Source organism: Eleutherodactylus coqui, chromosome 8, assembly GCF_035609145.1.
Source record: "Eleutherodactylus coqui strain aEleCoq1 chromosome 8, aEleCoq1.hap1, whole genome shotgun sequence".
Classification (NCBI taxonomy): Eukaryota; Metazoa; Chordata; class Amphibia; order Anura; family Eleutherodactylidae; genus Eleutherodactylus; species Eleutherodactylus coqui.
The window spans coordinates 205,437,556-205,451,219 of record NC_089844.1 but is presented as its reverse complement, the minus strand read 5'-3'; the positions used below and the strand labels follow the sequence as shown (position 1 = coordinate 205,451,219).

General features: G+C 43.7%; 1 protein-coding gene across 1 annotated transcript in view; it reads left to right on the top strand.

Moving 5' to 3' along the window:
- CARD11 (caspase recruitment domain family member 11) overlaps positions 1 to 13,664 on the top strand; it is a 309,307-nt gene that overhangs the window by 265,167 nt on the left and 30,476 nt on the right. Inside the window, exons 15-17 of the mRNA XM_066577246.1 lie at positions 3,044 to 3,245; positions 5,440 to 5,566; positions 9,530 to 9,770. Coding sequence (XP_066433343.1) covers positions 3,044 to 3,245; positions 5,440 to 5,566; positions 9,530 to 9,770 — 570 coding nt within the window. The remainder of the gene's footprint in view (positions 1 to 3,043; positions 3,246 to 5,439; positions 5,567 to 9,529; positions 9,771 to 13,664) is intronic.

Sequence of the window (13,664 nt, the reverse complement as noted above, 5' to 3'; positions counted from 1 at the left end):
TGTTAGATCTATATATGTGTAAGATCTGTATATGTGTTAGATCCATATACGGGTTAGATCTATATATGTGTTAGATCTCTATATAAGTGCTAAATTTACATATGGGTTAGAACTATATATGTGCTAAATTTACATATGTGTTAGATCTATATATGTGTTAGATCTACATATGTGTTAGATCTATATATGTGTTAGATCCATAAATGTGTTAGATCTCTATATGTGTTAGATCCATATATGTGTTAGATCTCTATATGTGTCAGATCCATTTACGGGTTAGATCTCTATATGTGTCAGATCCATATATGGATTAGATCTATATATGTGTTAGATCTATATATGGGTTAGATCTATATATGTGTTAGATCTATATATGGGTTAGATCTATTTATGTGTTAGATCTACATATGTGTTAGATCCATATATGTGTTATATCTACATATGGGTTAGATCCATATATGTGTTAGATCCATATATGTGTTAGATCTCTATATGTGCTAAATTTACATATGGGTCAGATCAATGTATGTGCTAAATCTATATATGTGTTAGATCTAGATATGTGTTTGATCCATATATGTGTTAGATCTACATATGTGTTAGATCTAGATATGTGTTAGATCTACATATGTTCTACATCTATATATCTGTTAGATCAATATATGTGCTAAATTTACATATGGGTTAAATCTATATATGTGTTAGATCTATATATGTGCTAAATTTACATATGGGTTATCTATATATGTAAAGCTGAAAGCCCTCACTGACTCACTCACTGACTGACTGACTGACTCACCAAAAGTTCTCCAACTTCCCGATGTCGTAGAAACATGAAATTTGGCGCAAGCATAGATTATCTCCAAAATAGGAAAATAAATTGGGTCCCAACTCGATTATTCAATTCTAGCGCAAAAGAATTAGCGTCCAAATTTTACGTGCGGAATGCAATTTTCTCACTTTCCGGTGTCATAGAAACGTGAAATTTGGCACAAGCATTGATTATGTCATACATAGGAAAAGCGAATGGGTCCCAACTCCATTATTGAATTCTATGCGCAAAAGAATTGGCGCCGAAATTTTAAGTGCGGAATGTAATTTTCTCACTTTCCGGTGTCATAGAAACGGGAAATTTGCCATGAGCATTGATTATGTCATAAATAGGAAAAGCTAATGGGTCCCAACTCGATTATTCAATTCTATGCGCAAAAGAATTAGCGTCCAAATTTTACCTACGGAATCTAATTTTCTCACTTTCTGGTGTCATAGAAACGGGAAATGTGGCACGAGCATTGATTATGTCATAAATAGGAAAAGCTAATGGGTTCCAACTCGATTATTCAATTCTATGCGCAAAAGAATTAGCGTCCAAATTTTACGTGCGGAATGTAATTTTCTCACTTTCCGGTGTCATAGAAATGGGAAATTTGGCACGAGCATTGATTATGTCATAAATAGGAAAAGCTAATGGTCCCAACTCGATTATTCAATTCAATGCGCAAAAGAATTAGCGTCCAAATTTTACGTGCGGAATGTAATTTTCTCACTTTCCGGTGTCATAGAAACATGAAATTTGGCAGGAGCATTGATTATGTCATAAATAGGAAAAGCTAATGGGTCCTAACTCGATTATTCAATTCTAAGCGCAAAAGAATTAGCGTCCAAATTTTATGTACGGAATCTAATTCTCTCACTTCCTGATGTCATTTTATATAAAGGAAACGTCGCATGGTTACCTCCACGTGGTGTTTCCTGGGTAACGCAGAGAACCATGCAAAATGGTGAACATATGTTTTTCCTCAGTATCTCTAAAGTAACCACGACTTCATAAGCTTTTCCGTGTGAACACCAGATAAACACCAGTACCAAATTAACTCGGGCGAAGCCGGGTATATCAGCTAGTATCTATATAAGTGCTAAATTTACATATGGGTTAGAACTATATATGTGCTAAATTTACATATGTGTTAGATCTATATATGTGCTATATTTACATATGGGTTTGTTCTATATATGTGCTAAATCTATATATGGGTTAGATCTATATATGTGTTAGATCTACATATGTGTTAGATCCATATATGTGTTAGATCTATATACGGGTTAGATCCATATATGTGTTAGATCTACATATGTGTTAGATCTACATATGTGTTAGATCTATATATGTGTTAGATCCATATATGTGTTAGATCTATATATGTGTTAGATCTATATATGGGTTAGATCCATATATGTGTTAGATCTATATATGTGTTAGATCTATATATGTGTTAGATCCATATATGGGTTAGATCTCTATATGTGTTAGATCTACATATGTGTTAGATCTATATATGTGTTAGATCTATATATGGGTTAGATCTATATATGGGTTAGATCCATATATGTGTTAGATCTATATATGTGTTAGATCTATATATGTGTTAGATCTATATATGTGTTAGATCTATATATGTGTTAGATCTATATATGGGTTAGATCTATATATGGGTTAGATCCATATATGTGTTAGATCTACATATGTGTTAGATCCATATATGTGTTAGATCTATATATGGGTTAGATCCATATATGTGTTAGATCTACATATGTGTTAGATCCATATATGTGTTAGATCTATATGTGTGTTAGATCTACATATGTGTTTGATCTATATATGTGTTAGATCTATATATGTGTTAGATCCATATATGTGTTAGATCCATATATGTGTTAGATCTATATATGTGTTAGATCCATATATGTGTTAGATCTATATATGTGTTAGATCCATATATGTGTTAGATCTATATATGTGTTAGATCCATATATGTGTTAGATCTATATATGTGTTAGATCTACATATGTGTTAGATCCATATATGTGTTAGATCTACATATGTGTTAGATCTATATATGTGTTAGATCTACTGGTTCATGTCAGTTCCGAGCAGTTATACCCCCCGATCACAGCGATTCTCAGGACGTTCTCTTTCACATAGAGGATCTGCTGATTTTTGAGGTTCTCCTGGTCTTCCCTGTGAATGTTTGTGTTGTTGCAGACCCTTCCGGCCATCCGTGACATCAACAGGGCGAATCCGGATGGTCAGTCACCCGCTGTACCACACCACGGTGGATGGCGATAACCTGATGATGGAAATCTCCTTGATTGGCGGTAATGAACGAGGCATTTTCATCAGCTCTGTGAAGCCAGGATCTGGAGCAGAAAAGGCTTTTCTTAAGGAGGGCCAGCAGCTTGTAATGGTGAGATCAGCTAGGCATCGCCTTCAGTTATTCCAGAAGCTCAGCGCACGCATCAAGACTCCACAATGCAGCAGTGGAGTAAAATGCAATATTACTTTACTGGTTATTTTTTTCTTATTTTACAATACAGCTAATTTCATTTACTTGAAGGGGTTGTCCATTTGTAAACTAATTGTGTCCTATCTTGAGGGTGCGTCATCAATATTAGATTGGCAGGGGTCCGTCATCTGGGACCCCTGCTGATCAGTTGTTTGCTGGACCATCATGCTTTTGCACTGAGCTGATTTCAGCAGGAAGCAGATAGCCCCGTTCTTACTGCAGTGGCCAGGCTTGGTCTTACGGGAAAGTCCCCATTCATTCCAATGCCTGTAATACCAAGCCAGGCCACTGCAGTAAGAATGGAGCTGTTTGCTTCCTGCAGAAATCAACTGAGTGCATGAGTACATCTGAGAATAGGTGATAGGATGGAGCTGTGTAACGGCTTGTTTTTTACATGACAAGCTGCAGTTTTTATTGGTAATATTTTGAGGTCTCTTCTCATCATTTTTATTGGCTTTTTTTTGGAGGCGTTTTGGTTCTGTTAATGTCTTTTTTTGGAGACGTTTGCTTTGTGGGCTAAAAAGCATGTTCAATTTATTGCATGGCACAAGTAGTGCAGTGTAGTGAACCAGCAATCGGATGATCGCCTCGTCACGTCCCCTCGAGGCACAAGAAAGGTAAAGAGTGTTAAAACTAAAATAAATAAAAAATCTCCCCTACAAAACTTTTTTTTTTTTTTTAAATAAACCCCACTTATTAGGTATTGTGGTGCCCATAAAGAGCGGCACTATAAAATGTGTGTAATGCAGGGAATGGTGCAACAAAACATATACCAGAGTTGCTATTCATTCGCCTTCAAAAAAGCGCAATTAAAAAGTGAGCAGAAAGTCAAACGGGGGGGGGGGGGGGGGCTCGAGATCCGACCAAGTTACTGCTGGGGAAGGTCACAGGGGAAAAGTAAGGTTACCTGAAATCCAAATGTCACTCGTGACGCCACCGTTCCGTCCTCTTGACGATAGAATAAAGTAGTCCACAACCAGAGAAAATGTTCTGGACAAACCGGGAACGGTCGTTAATGTCCGTTTACTGTAACTTTGGCAAAGTCCAACTCACAACAACAGTCCTGCACAGATACAACAAGTGATGCAACAGAGGGGATTCTCAGGGTATCTCGGATGATCCACAGTCCAAGTTATCTGTGTGACCCCGCTCTCGGCGACTCTTTCTATCTCTCTCACTCTCTACCAGCTAACACTCCCGTTACTTGTGCTTTCTTCCTCTAGCCATGCAGTAGTCTTTCTCTCATTCAGTGCTTAGTGGTAGCAGCGGCATATCATGGGTAGCCCAGGCCAAGCAGAAGCAAGTCAATCACCTCCCTCCATTCTCTCCTCACACAGACCGATCAGTGTCTGAGTGGCTCACTCACTTGCAGACTACCTCCAACTCCAACCTAGACTGACTCTGCCACTGACTTGCATCCCCCTTGCAAAGACATAGAATAAGCAACATCATATGACTCACAAAACGATGCATTTTCCAGACATAACCCGGACATGAACTCATTGAGTACTGCAGAGGTACAATACACATAGACCTAATGCACTACACAAGTAAGACACAGACATGAGACATGCATATAACATTATGGAGGGGCCACACTAACTCTGGGCCACTACACTTGGGATTTGGGTTAGGAGACCAGCGGTCCGGCCGGACTCACTTCTGTATTAAACAAAATGAACGCCAAAATACATCAGCGTGTCACCGGCCTCATCGTCTCACAAGTTTATGGTGAAACTACAACTCCCAGCATGCCCTGAATGTCTGGAACTGTCAGGGCATACTGGAAGTTGTAGTTCTATCAAAATCGCAGTAAATGGAGGACCTGCAGTTTGGTGGAACTACAACTCCCATCATGTCATAACAGTTACAGACTGATGGTATGCTGGGGGTTGTAGTAGCTGCTCCCCTAATCTACCCTCACACCTCTCTATGTGATGCTGGAGGAGCTCCTCTCTTACCTCCACTCCTAGTTAGTCGTGCAGATGGGGGCGGATGTGTGGGCAGCGCCTTCATGGACTAACATGGCGGGTGGTGGGTGTGTTCTATGCCATAGAGAAGGGCGCGTCTGACCCAATACTCTTCATTCCTGCAGCTCGATGGGTGTATTAAAGGAAGGAAGCAATCTGTCCCCATGGAAGCTTGCACCAAGGAGGAAGCCCACTGGACCATACAGCGATGTAAGGGGCCGGTGACTGTGCACTACAAGGGAAACGACGAAGGTAGGGAAGATGCGCTATATGTTGTCCTATATTTACTTAAAGGGACATCTACAGTTAGACATTTAACATAAAACACAGTATGTAAGGCTGCAAAATACCCCCCGTCCAGTTCAGCCTATTACCCCCCAAATGTGGTCCAGAGGAAGGCGAAAAAACAATGCGGTAGAAGCCAAATTTCCTCATTTTAGGGGAAAAAATTCCTTGTAATCTGGCAATCAGAATAATCCTCGGATCCCTGACCCTTCTGAGTAATGGGGTGACATCGTGTAAGGAGCAATTCAATAATCACTGAGATGTTTTTGCCACTGACACACAGAGGGCTCCTCACTGATGGGTAGTATCCATCCCCATGCTAACAGCACAATGCACTTCCTACATAAATCATCCAACGCTTTGACTACATACAGTGATCTGCCAGATGTCATGGGACAAGAACCTCTAGGACCCTCCAGCCTAGAAAGGTGCAGCAACTCAACATAGTGGACAGAAGACAACTTGAGGGATGTAGAGCCGCCCTGATAGCCACACACAGCTCTGTAAGATCTCTGCTACAAATAGTCCTCTTCATCATATTCTATAAATGTTCAACTGGGCTTCGGGTGAACTTGCAGGCCGCACCATTCATAGGAACTCTCCAGAATGCTGCTTCAACCAACTCTGGACAACTTGGGCCTTATGGCACAGTGCATTATCTTGTGGGAATATCCTACACTGTGGGGGACATGAAAGGCTGAAAATGGTCACCAAGCAGTGAAACAGAGTCTGCACTGGTCAGTGATGTGTGTAGCTGGACCAGTGGACCCAACCCATGCCATGAGCACACACCAGTATGGACCCACCACCGGCTGCACGGTGCCTTGTTGATAACTGGTGTCCATGGCATCATTTGGTCTGTGCCACACAGGAACCCAACCATCATCCTGAAACAACTGGTACTGTGACTCATCAGACCATGCAGTATGTTGCCAGTCCTCTAGGGTCCAGTTAGCAACCTCACAAGCCCGAGTGGGCACTGTGTCCGGTGTCGTGGTGGTAACAGACTCCCTGATGGGTCTTCTGCTCCTGTATCCTTTGAAGCTAAAGAACGCTGCCCTGACCCACGGGATGTGTGTGCGGGGTCTCGGAATGTGGATGTGATTTCAGCCAAAGTCATTTGTCTGTTCACACGGCAAGTCTTGCCAGACGCCATTGGTTGTAATCAATAAGCAGTCATGGGTGGCCACTGTACTGTCCAATGTGGGTGGTAATGTGTTCTATGACATATTCACGGTACACACGTGAAACTGTAAATCAAGGAAATCTTAAATACCCACACAACTTCAATAATGTCTAATCCACCTGGCACCCACTGTGACACCTTGTTCGTACTCCCATAATTCATGTCGCCTTTCTATGAGCATGCTGGCCGGTGATCAACCTCACAAGATGACCCCTCATAACGTATACAGGTGTGGGCGTCCCCAAACTGTCACCTGAGGTAACATCACTTCATAACTAATTTCCATATTACTAGCTCATAACTTTGGCATGTGAGTGTATTTGTAGTCTCTCCTTGAGGAGAGCACCTAGAAGAGCTGGACATTGATTTGAAGGAATGCTGCCATCCAATAGGTGGCACTACAGAGGTATTATTCCATCTGCCCTATTTGCATATTACCCAGAGGAGCATAGATGGCTCTATAAGTCTCCTCACACCTTCTAGGTGCTCTCCTCAAGGAGAGACAATACCCCTACCGACTCATGTCATAGGCCTCTCACTAGCCAAGCCAGGATCCTACTACACACTGATGATGGGCAAAAACACTTAAACAGCTGTCTGTGCATGGACTCTGGCTTGGTATTCAATTCCCAGTCATTGTTAAGACTTGTATAACGAGTTGGACATTGATTTGAAAGAATGCTACTGTCCAATAGGTGGCGCTGCTGAGGTATTGTTCCATTCCACTTATTAGTGTATATATACACACAGTAAGGTTGACTTCCAGGTGGACTTTCCAGTATCAGTTGTCTCCATGTTATTTCCATTTTTGCTCTTGTGTACCGTACTACAGCAGTTGGCTTCACAACCTCCATAATGTGATGTTGCATCTTCGTCATGACATGATGGCTACCTATTAACTGCACTGAAAGGTCACAAGGGGCTCGCAGATAACTATGCTTCATTATCCAGATAAACATTCTGAGTAGCTGCACAACTATCAGCGAGTCGCCCTACTGTCCTTATGACGTGGCCCTTACATGAGCAGCAGTGAAGCATGATCAAATGGCCATTAATATGAAGAGCTCTCCCTTGCAGTCTAACAACCCCAGATTCAATGTCCAAGACAGAACTGTAGAGATGATCATAAAAACACTTAAAAAACAGAATATGAAGGAAATACAGCAACGATACATGGAAATCCATCACCTCGGGCCACACATACCATGTCATGCACCAAGTGTTACCACGCAACTGAGGGTCTGGAAATCCCAGCGCCCCTGACCCACACGTTTCGCCCTTAGCTTCATCTAGGGACATCATCCCGTTGCAGGCTTGTAATATAGCACAAGTGAACGGACGGGCTCCTGGGTGGTCTCAGGGCCCTCTCTAGGTTCACGATACAGGAGTCTTACCAACAAGTCAGATCTTGTCTCATGAAAGCTAACAGGGACTGCCTGCGGGGAGAAGGAGTTCCTCTCCTCCCAGGACTGGGCTTTGTGGCCATTTCACCGCCTATTGGCATCCATGTAGCAGCAATGAAATAGGCTTATGTTTTTCCAGGAGGCAAACACTTCGGCCAACTTGCAGCCAAGCTCAAACTTTTAAACTAAGCAGCAATGAAACATTTGTCCGTCGGGCCTGGAGGTCAGCTGCCTAAACGTTACAGTCAATGTCTCTGGCTCATGAGTCCACAGGGCCGGCCTACGAGTACTTAGCAAAGTACCAGTCGCTACAGTTTACTCCCTCCGGTGAAGGTGTCGTTACAGAGCCTCGGAAGGAGCGTTAACGTCTGGGGACCCAGGGATTTCCCAGGCTCCTGGCCATTTACCCTTCCTCTTCACAGAACCAGCCGTAGGTCTAAGCACAACAAGACCGTACATAATGGCTTGGTACAAGTCATCAGCCGTGTTGAGTAGCTGCTCTCTTCTCTAGCGTTCATCCGATTGAGCTTGTGTGAATTACTTCCATTACTTCCTGCCTCTTGTGTCCAGACATCCCACACGACATCCCCCACAGGTCACAGTGGGAGAAAACACCAGTGAAGCTGTAAGGAGAATTTATGTGTTTATCAAAGAGAAGACGATCCCAGATCTCGTGCAGAAGTCTGGGCCCAGGAGAAATACAAATCACACCAGCCTGTGCGGTATCAGATGATTTCTAATTTATTCTAAGGTGTTTGAAGCTGATATACCATAAATGACATCACAGCAAAAGTATATACCTCCAAGATTAATAAGAATACATAATAGGCTAAAACAAAAAACGATTACCATAAATTACACCTCCTAAGGTGTATCTATTACATACAATAAAACTGTTATGAGTTGAGGGAAAAGGAATGCAAGGGAAGGCGCCTTATAGTTTACCCCGTTTTCTGTGTACATCATCTATAAACATACATACATGGGTGGTCTAGTAGACTGTCTCATCTCTAATCTGTCTACCTCAGAAGAGATTAGAGGCCTATAGAAGGGTTTCATTTAACCCCTTCACTACTTATACTAGTACCATGCTATATATTTCTAGTCTACAATGCAATATAGAATAATTAACTGATACATTGATCTAAAATTTTCTTAACAGAAGCCCCCGCAGGGTTCCTACAACCCTGTAGAACATTAATAAACAGTAATGTACTACACAAACCAGAAGGCGCCGTAACATTCCGTAAACCCCCCTACACAAGCAGAAGGGGACTTGTATATAGGTATTCATAGAGGGGCTCTGCGGACCTTCATCCACCCCTTCTTTCTTCTCTTCAGGTTACAGGAAACTGCTGAAAGATCTGGAAGAGGGGAAAATCCGCTCTGGAGACTCGTTTTTCATCCGTTTAAACCTGAACATTTCTAACCACTTGGACAGCTGCACCATGTCCGTGCAATGTGATGAGATTGTTCATGTTCTAGATACCATGAATCAGGGGAGATACGAGTGGCTGTGTGCCAGAATGGATCCATTTACTGACAGAAACCTGGAATTTGGAACTATCCCTAGCTACAGCAGGTGTGTGTCAATTAGCAGCAGTTGTTTTACTCTGCCAGGGTTACCATCGGCTGAATTCACTTATCTGCACAATTCCCACGTTTACCAGTCTTCTAAATCAAGTAAAATGGTCACTGTACAGGGTGAAGCAAAAGTCTGGACACACCTCTTTAACTGCTGTAATAATGAGAACATTGACTTCCAATGTGTAAAAGTATTAATTGGCAGGGAGGAAATATTAATTGGTGTTGGGGACATTTATGGTGACCGTTTTGAAGGGGGAAGAGGGTCATGTGATATCGTGTGATGGCTAGAATTTACTCACAAACACACCAGAAGTGTCAATTTTGCTTCATCTTTACTTGTTTAGGAGTGAGGGTAAAGTTTGAAAATTGTGTCTGACAACCAGGGTCTTTTTACATTGGTTACATTGACGGATCGCATACCGGTGAGCAGTACCCCCAGATGTTACAGATCACCACATTACCTTCTGCGTTCCACGGGAGCAGGGAGCTCCCACATTACTTTCAGCAGGATGACACACCTCCGCACTTTGCTCTGGTTGTATGCAGATGGCTGCATGTGCAATTCCCTGGGCACTGGATTGGGTGTAAAGATCATGTAGAATAGCAGCTAAGGTCAATAATACCGGAGGAGTGGGAGTGATTCCCACCGATCCCACCTCTGTCCACCATTACTCATGGATCGACTATTCTGAGCGCATTCGCTGCTACCAACCATCATGGCCGAGCCTCAATTGATCACTCTAGCAGAATTGCAGGCATGGAGTTCTTAGAATACAGGTGGATCTGTACCCGGCTTTCCCAGGCTTCTGCACGCATGCGAAGTGAAAGCTCTAATCACCACCTATCCGTTCTAACGAATCAGCACTCTCCCATAACCACACAAATACCCGCTGCCACCCCGAGGTTGTTACAGGTAAACTGGAACCCAGACTTAGGAATTATGAGCACAATCTTTGGCGCTTATGAGTCGTTTTAAAATGAACAAGGCTAACAAAATTTCACAGAGGAGGCAGAGTAGAAGTCTCCAAATTTAACTATAACTTGCCTTATCACAGTGGTGACTTAGAGTAAAAGATTCAATTTTTATTAAGAAAATTATTAAAATATACACGTAGGGGCACAACACATAAAACAAAAAGACAAGTAAGAGGCGTGGTGTGAACCATCTAACCACACCGTCACTAAAGGTAAGTGTCCAATCCCACAGTTGTGTGTGTGGGTGTTATAGTGTCTGGTCACCAACGACCGCAAGGTTTCTTGTCCTGCTTATTGCTGATTGGATGTGGAGCAGGACCTTGATTATATGTTAGCACGCCGGATACGTAAGATTTGATTAATCCCGGTTGCTATTTCTTGACACTGTGTAACCCACACACCATAAATAAATGGGGTTTTAGTGACTCATGTACACATTTCTTCACAATTGTTTCTGAGGAGGGTTAGAAGTACTCAACCGATTACTATAAATAAAGAGACCAAATTGGTCTCACCAAAAAGGAGCGTCTCACGAGGTTTCTAGGATGTATCACAAAAACCTCCATGAGAGAGCTTCCCAAAGATGTACAACAACCTCCCCTCTGTTAATAGGGGTCGTTTTAAGGATATTCAACCCAAAAAAGATTCCAATTCCCTTTTTGTATGCTATTTCTCATTGATTCGCTGCTCGACGCGTTTCACCACTTTGTTTTACGTGGATCATCAGGAGCAATATAAATTGGGATTCAATGATATAGACGATAATAGGAGGTCTCAATAGACCGATTGGTAAAGAAACGAGTGTCCTAATCTTTAGAGGACCAGCTGTCTCGGCAGATATAATGAGGGTTGGATAGCACCTAGATTGGGATCCTCAAACCCCAGGTTTCTCACATTAACATGAGTGCGGATGTAAAGTTGACCAGAGGTAATGTATCCCAATGGCACAAGGTGGCACTTAGGTGCAGGTATCTATCGTGAGGTTTTGAGCTGAAAACCTATGAAGATATACTCAGACCTCAACTACTCACATGGATTAGATATAGGAATGCAGTAGTATCCTGTGTGTGTGTGTGTGTGTGTGTGTGTGTGTGTGTGTGTGTGTGTGGGGGGGTCAAACTAGCATTCCCCTGCTACTACCACACCATCAGGGGGTCACATAAACATTCCCCTGCAACTACCACACCAGCAGGGGGTCACATTAACATTCCCCTGTCACTACCACACCAGCAGGGGGTCACATTAACATTCCCCTGTCACTACCACACCATCAGGGGGTCACATTAACATTCCCCTGTCACTACCACACCAGCAGGGGGTCACATTAACATTCCCCTGACACTACCACACCAGCAGAGGGTCACATTAACATTCCCCTGTCACTACCACACCAGCAGAGGGTCACATTAACATTCCCCTGTCACTACCACACCAGCAGGGGGTCACATTAACATTCCCCTGTCACTACCACACCAGCAGGGGGTCACATTAACATTCCCCTGTCACTACCACACCAGCAGGGGGTCACATTAACATTCCCCTGTCACTACCACACCAGCAGAGGGTCACATTAACATTCCCCTGTCACTACCACACCAGCAGGGGGTCACATTAACATTCCCCTGTCACTACCACACCAGCAGGGGGTCACATTAACATTCCCCTGTCACTACCACACCAGCAGGGGGTCACATTAACATTCCCCTGTCACTACCACACCAGCAGAGGGTCACATTAACATTCCCCTGCCACTACCACACCAGCAGGGGGTCACATTAACATTCCCCTGTCACTATCACACCAGCAGGGGGTCACATTAACATTCCCCTGCCACTACCACACCAGCAGGGGGTCACATTAACATTCCCCTGTCACTACCACACCAGCAGAGGGTCACATTAACATTCCCCTGTCACTACCACACCAGCAGAGGGTCACATTAACATTCCCCTGTCACTACCACACCAGCAGGGGGTCACATTAACATTCCCCTGTCACTATCACACCAGCAGGGGGTCACATTAACATTCCCCTGTCACTATCACACCAGCAGGGGGTCACATTAACATTCCCCTGTCACTACCACACCAGCAGAGGGTCACATTAACATTCCCCTGTCACTACCACACCAGCAGAGGGTCACATTAACATTCCCCTGTCACTACCACACCAGCAGGGGGTCACATTAACATTCCCCTGCCACTACCACACCATCAGGGGGTCACATTAACATTCCCCTGTCACCACCACACCAGCAGGGGGTCACATTAACATTCCCCTGTCACTACCACACCAGCAGAGGGTCACATTAACATTCCCCTGCCACTACCACACCAGCAGGGGGTCACATTAACATTCCCCTGTCACTACCACACCAGCAGTGGGTCACATTAACATTCCCCTGTCACTACCACACCAGCAGGGGGTCACATTAACATTCCCCTGTCACTACCACACCAGCAGGGGGTCACATTAACATTCCCCTGACACTACCACACCAGCAGGGGGTCAAACTAGCATTCCCCTGCTACTACCACACCAGCAGGGGGTCACATTAACATTCCCCTGTCACTACCACACCAGCAGAGGGTCACACTAACATTCCCCTGCCACTACCACACCAGCAGGGGGTCACATTAACATTCCCCTGTCACTACCACACCAGCAGTGGGTCACATTAACATTCCCCTGTCACTACCACACCAGCAGGGGGTCACATTAACATTCCCCTGTCACTACCACACCAGCAGGGGGTCACATTAACATTCCCCTGTCACTACCACACCAGCAGGGGGTCACATTAACATTCCCTTGCCACTACCACACCAGCAGGGGGTCACATTAACATTCCCCTGTCACTACCACACCAGCAGGGGGTCACATTAACATTCCCCTGTCACTACCACACCAGCAG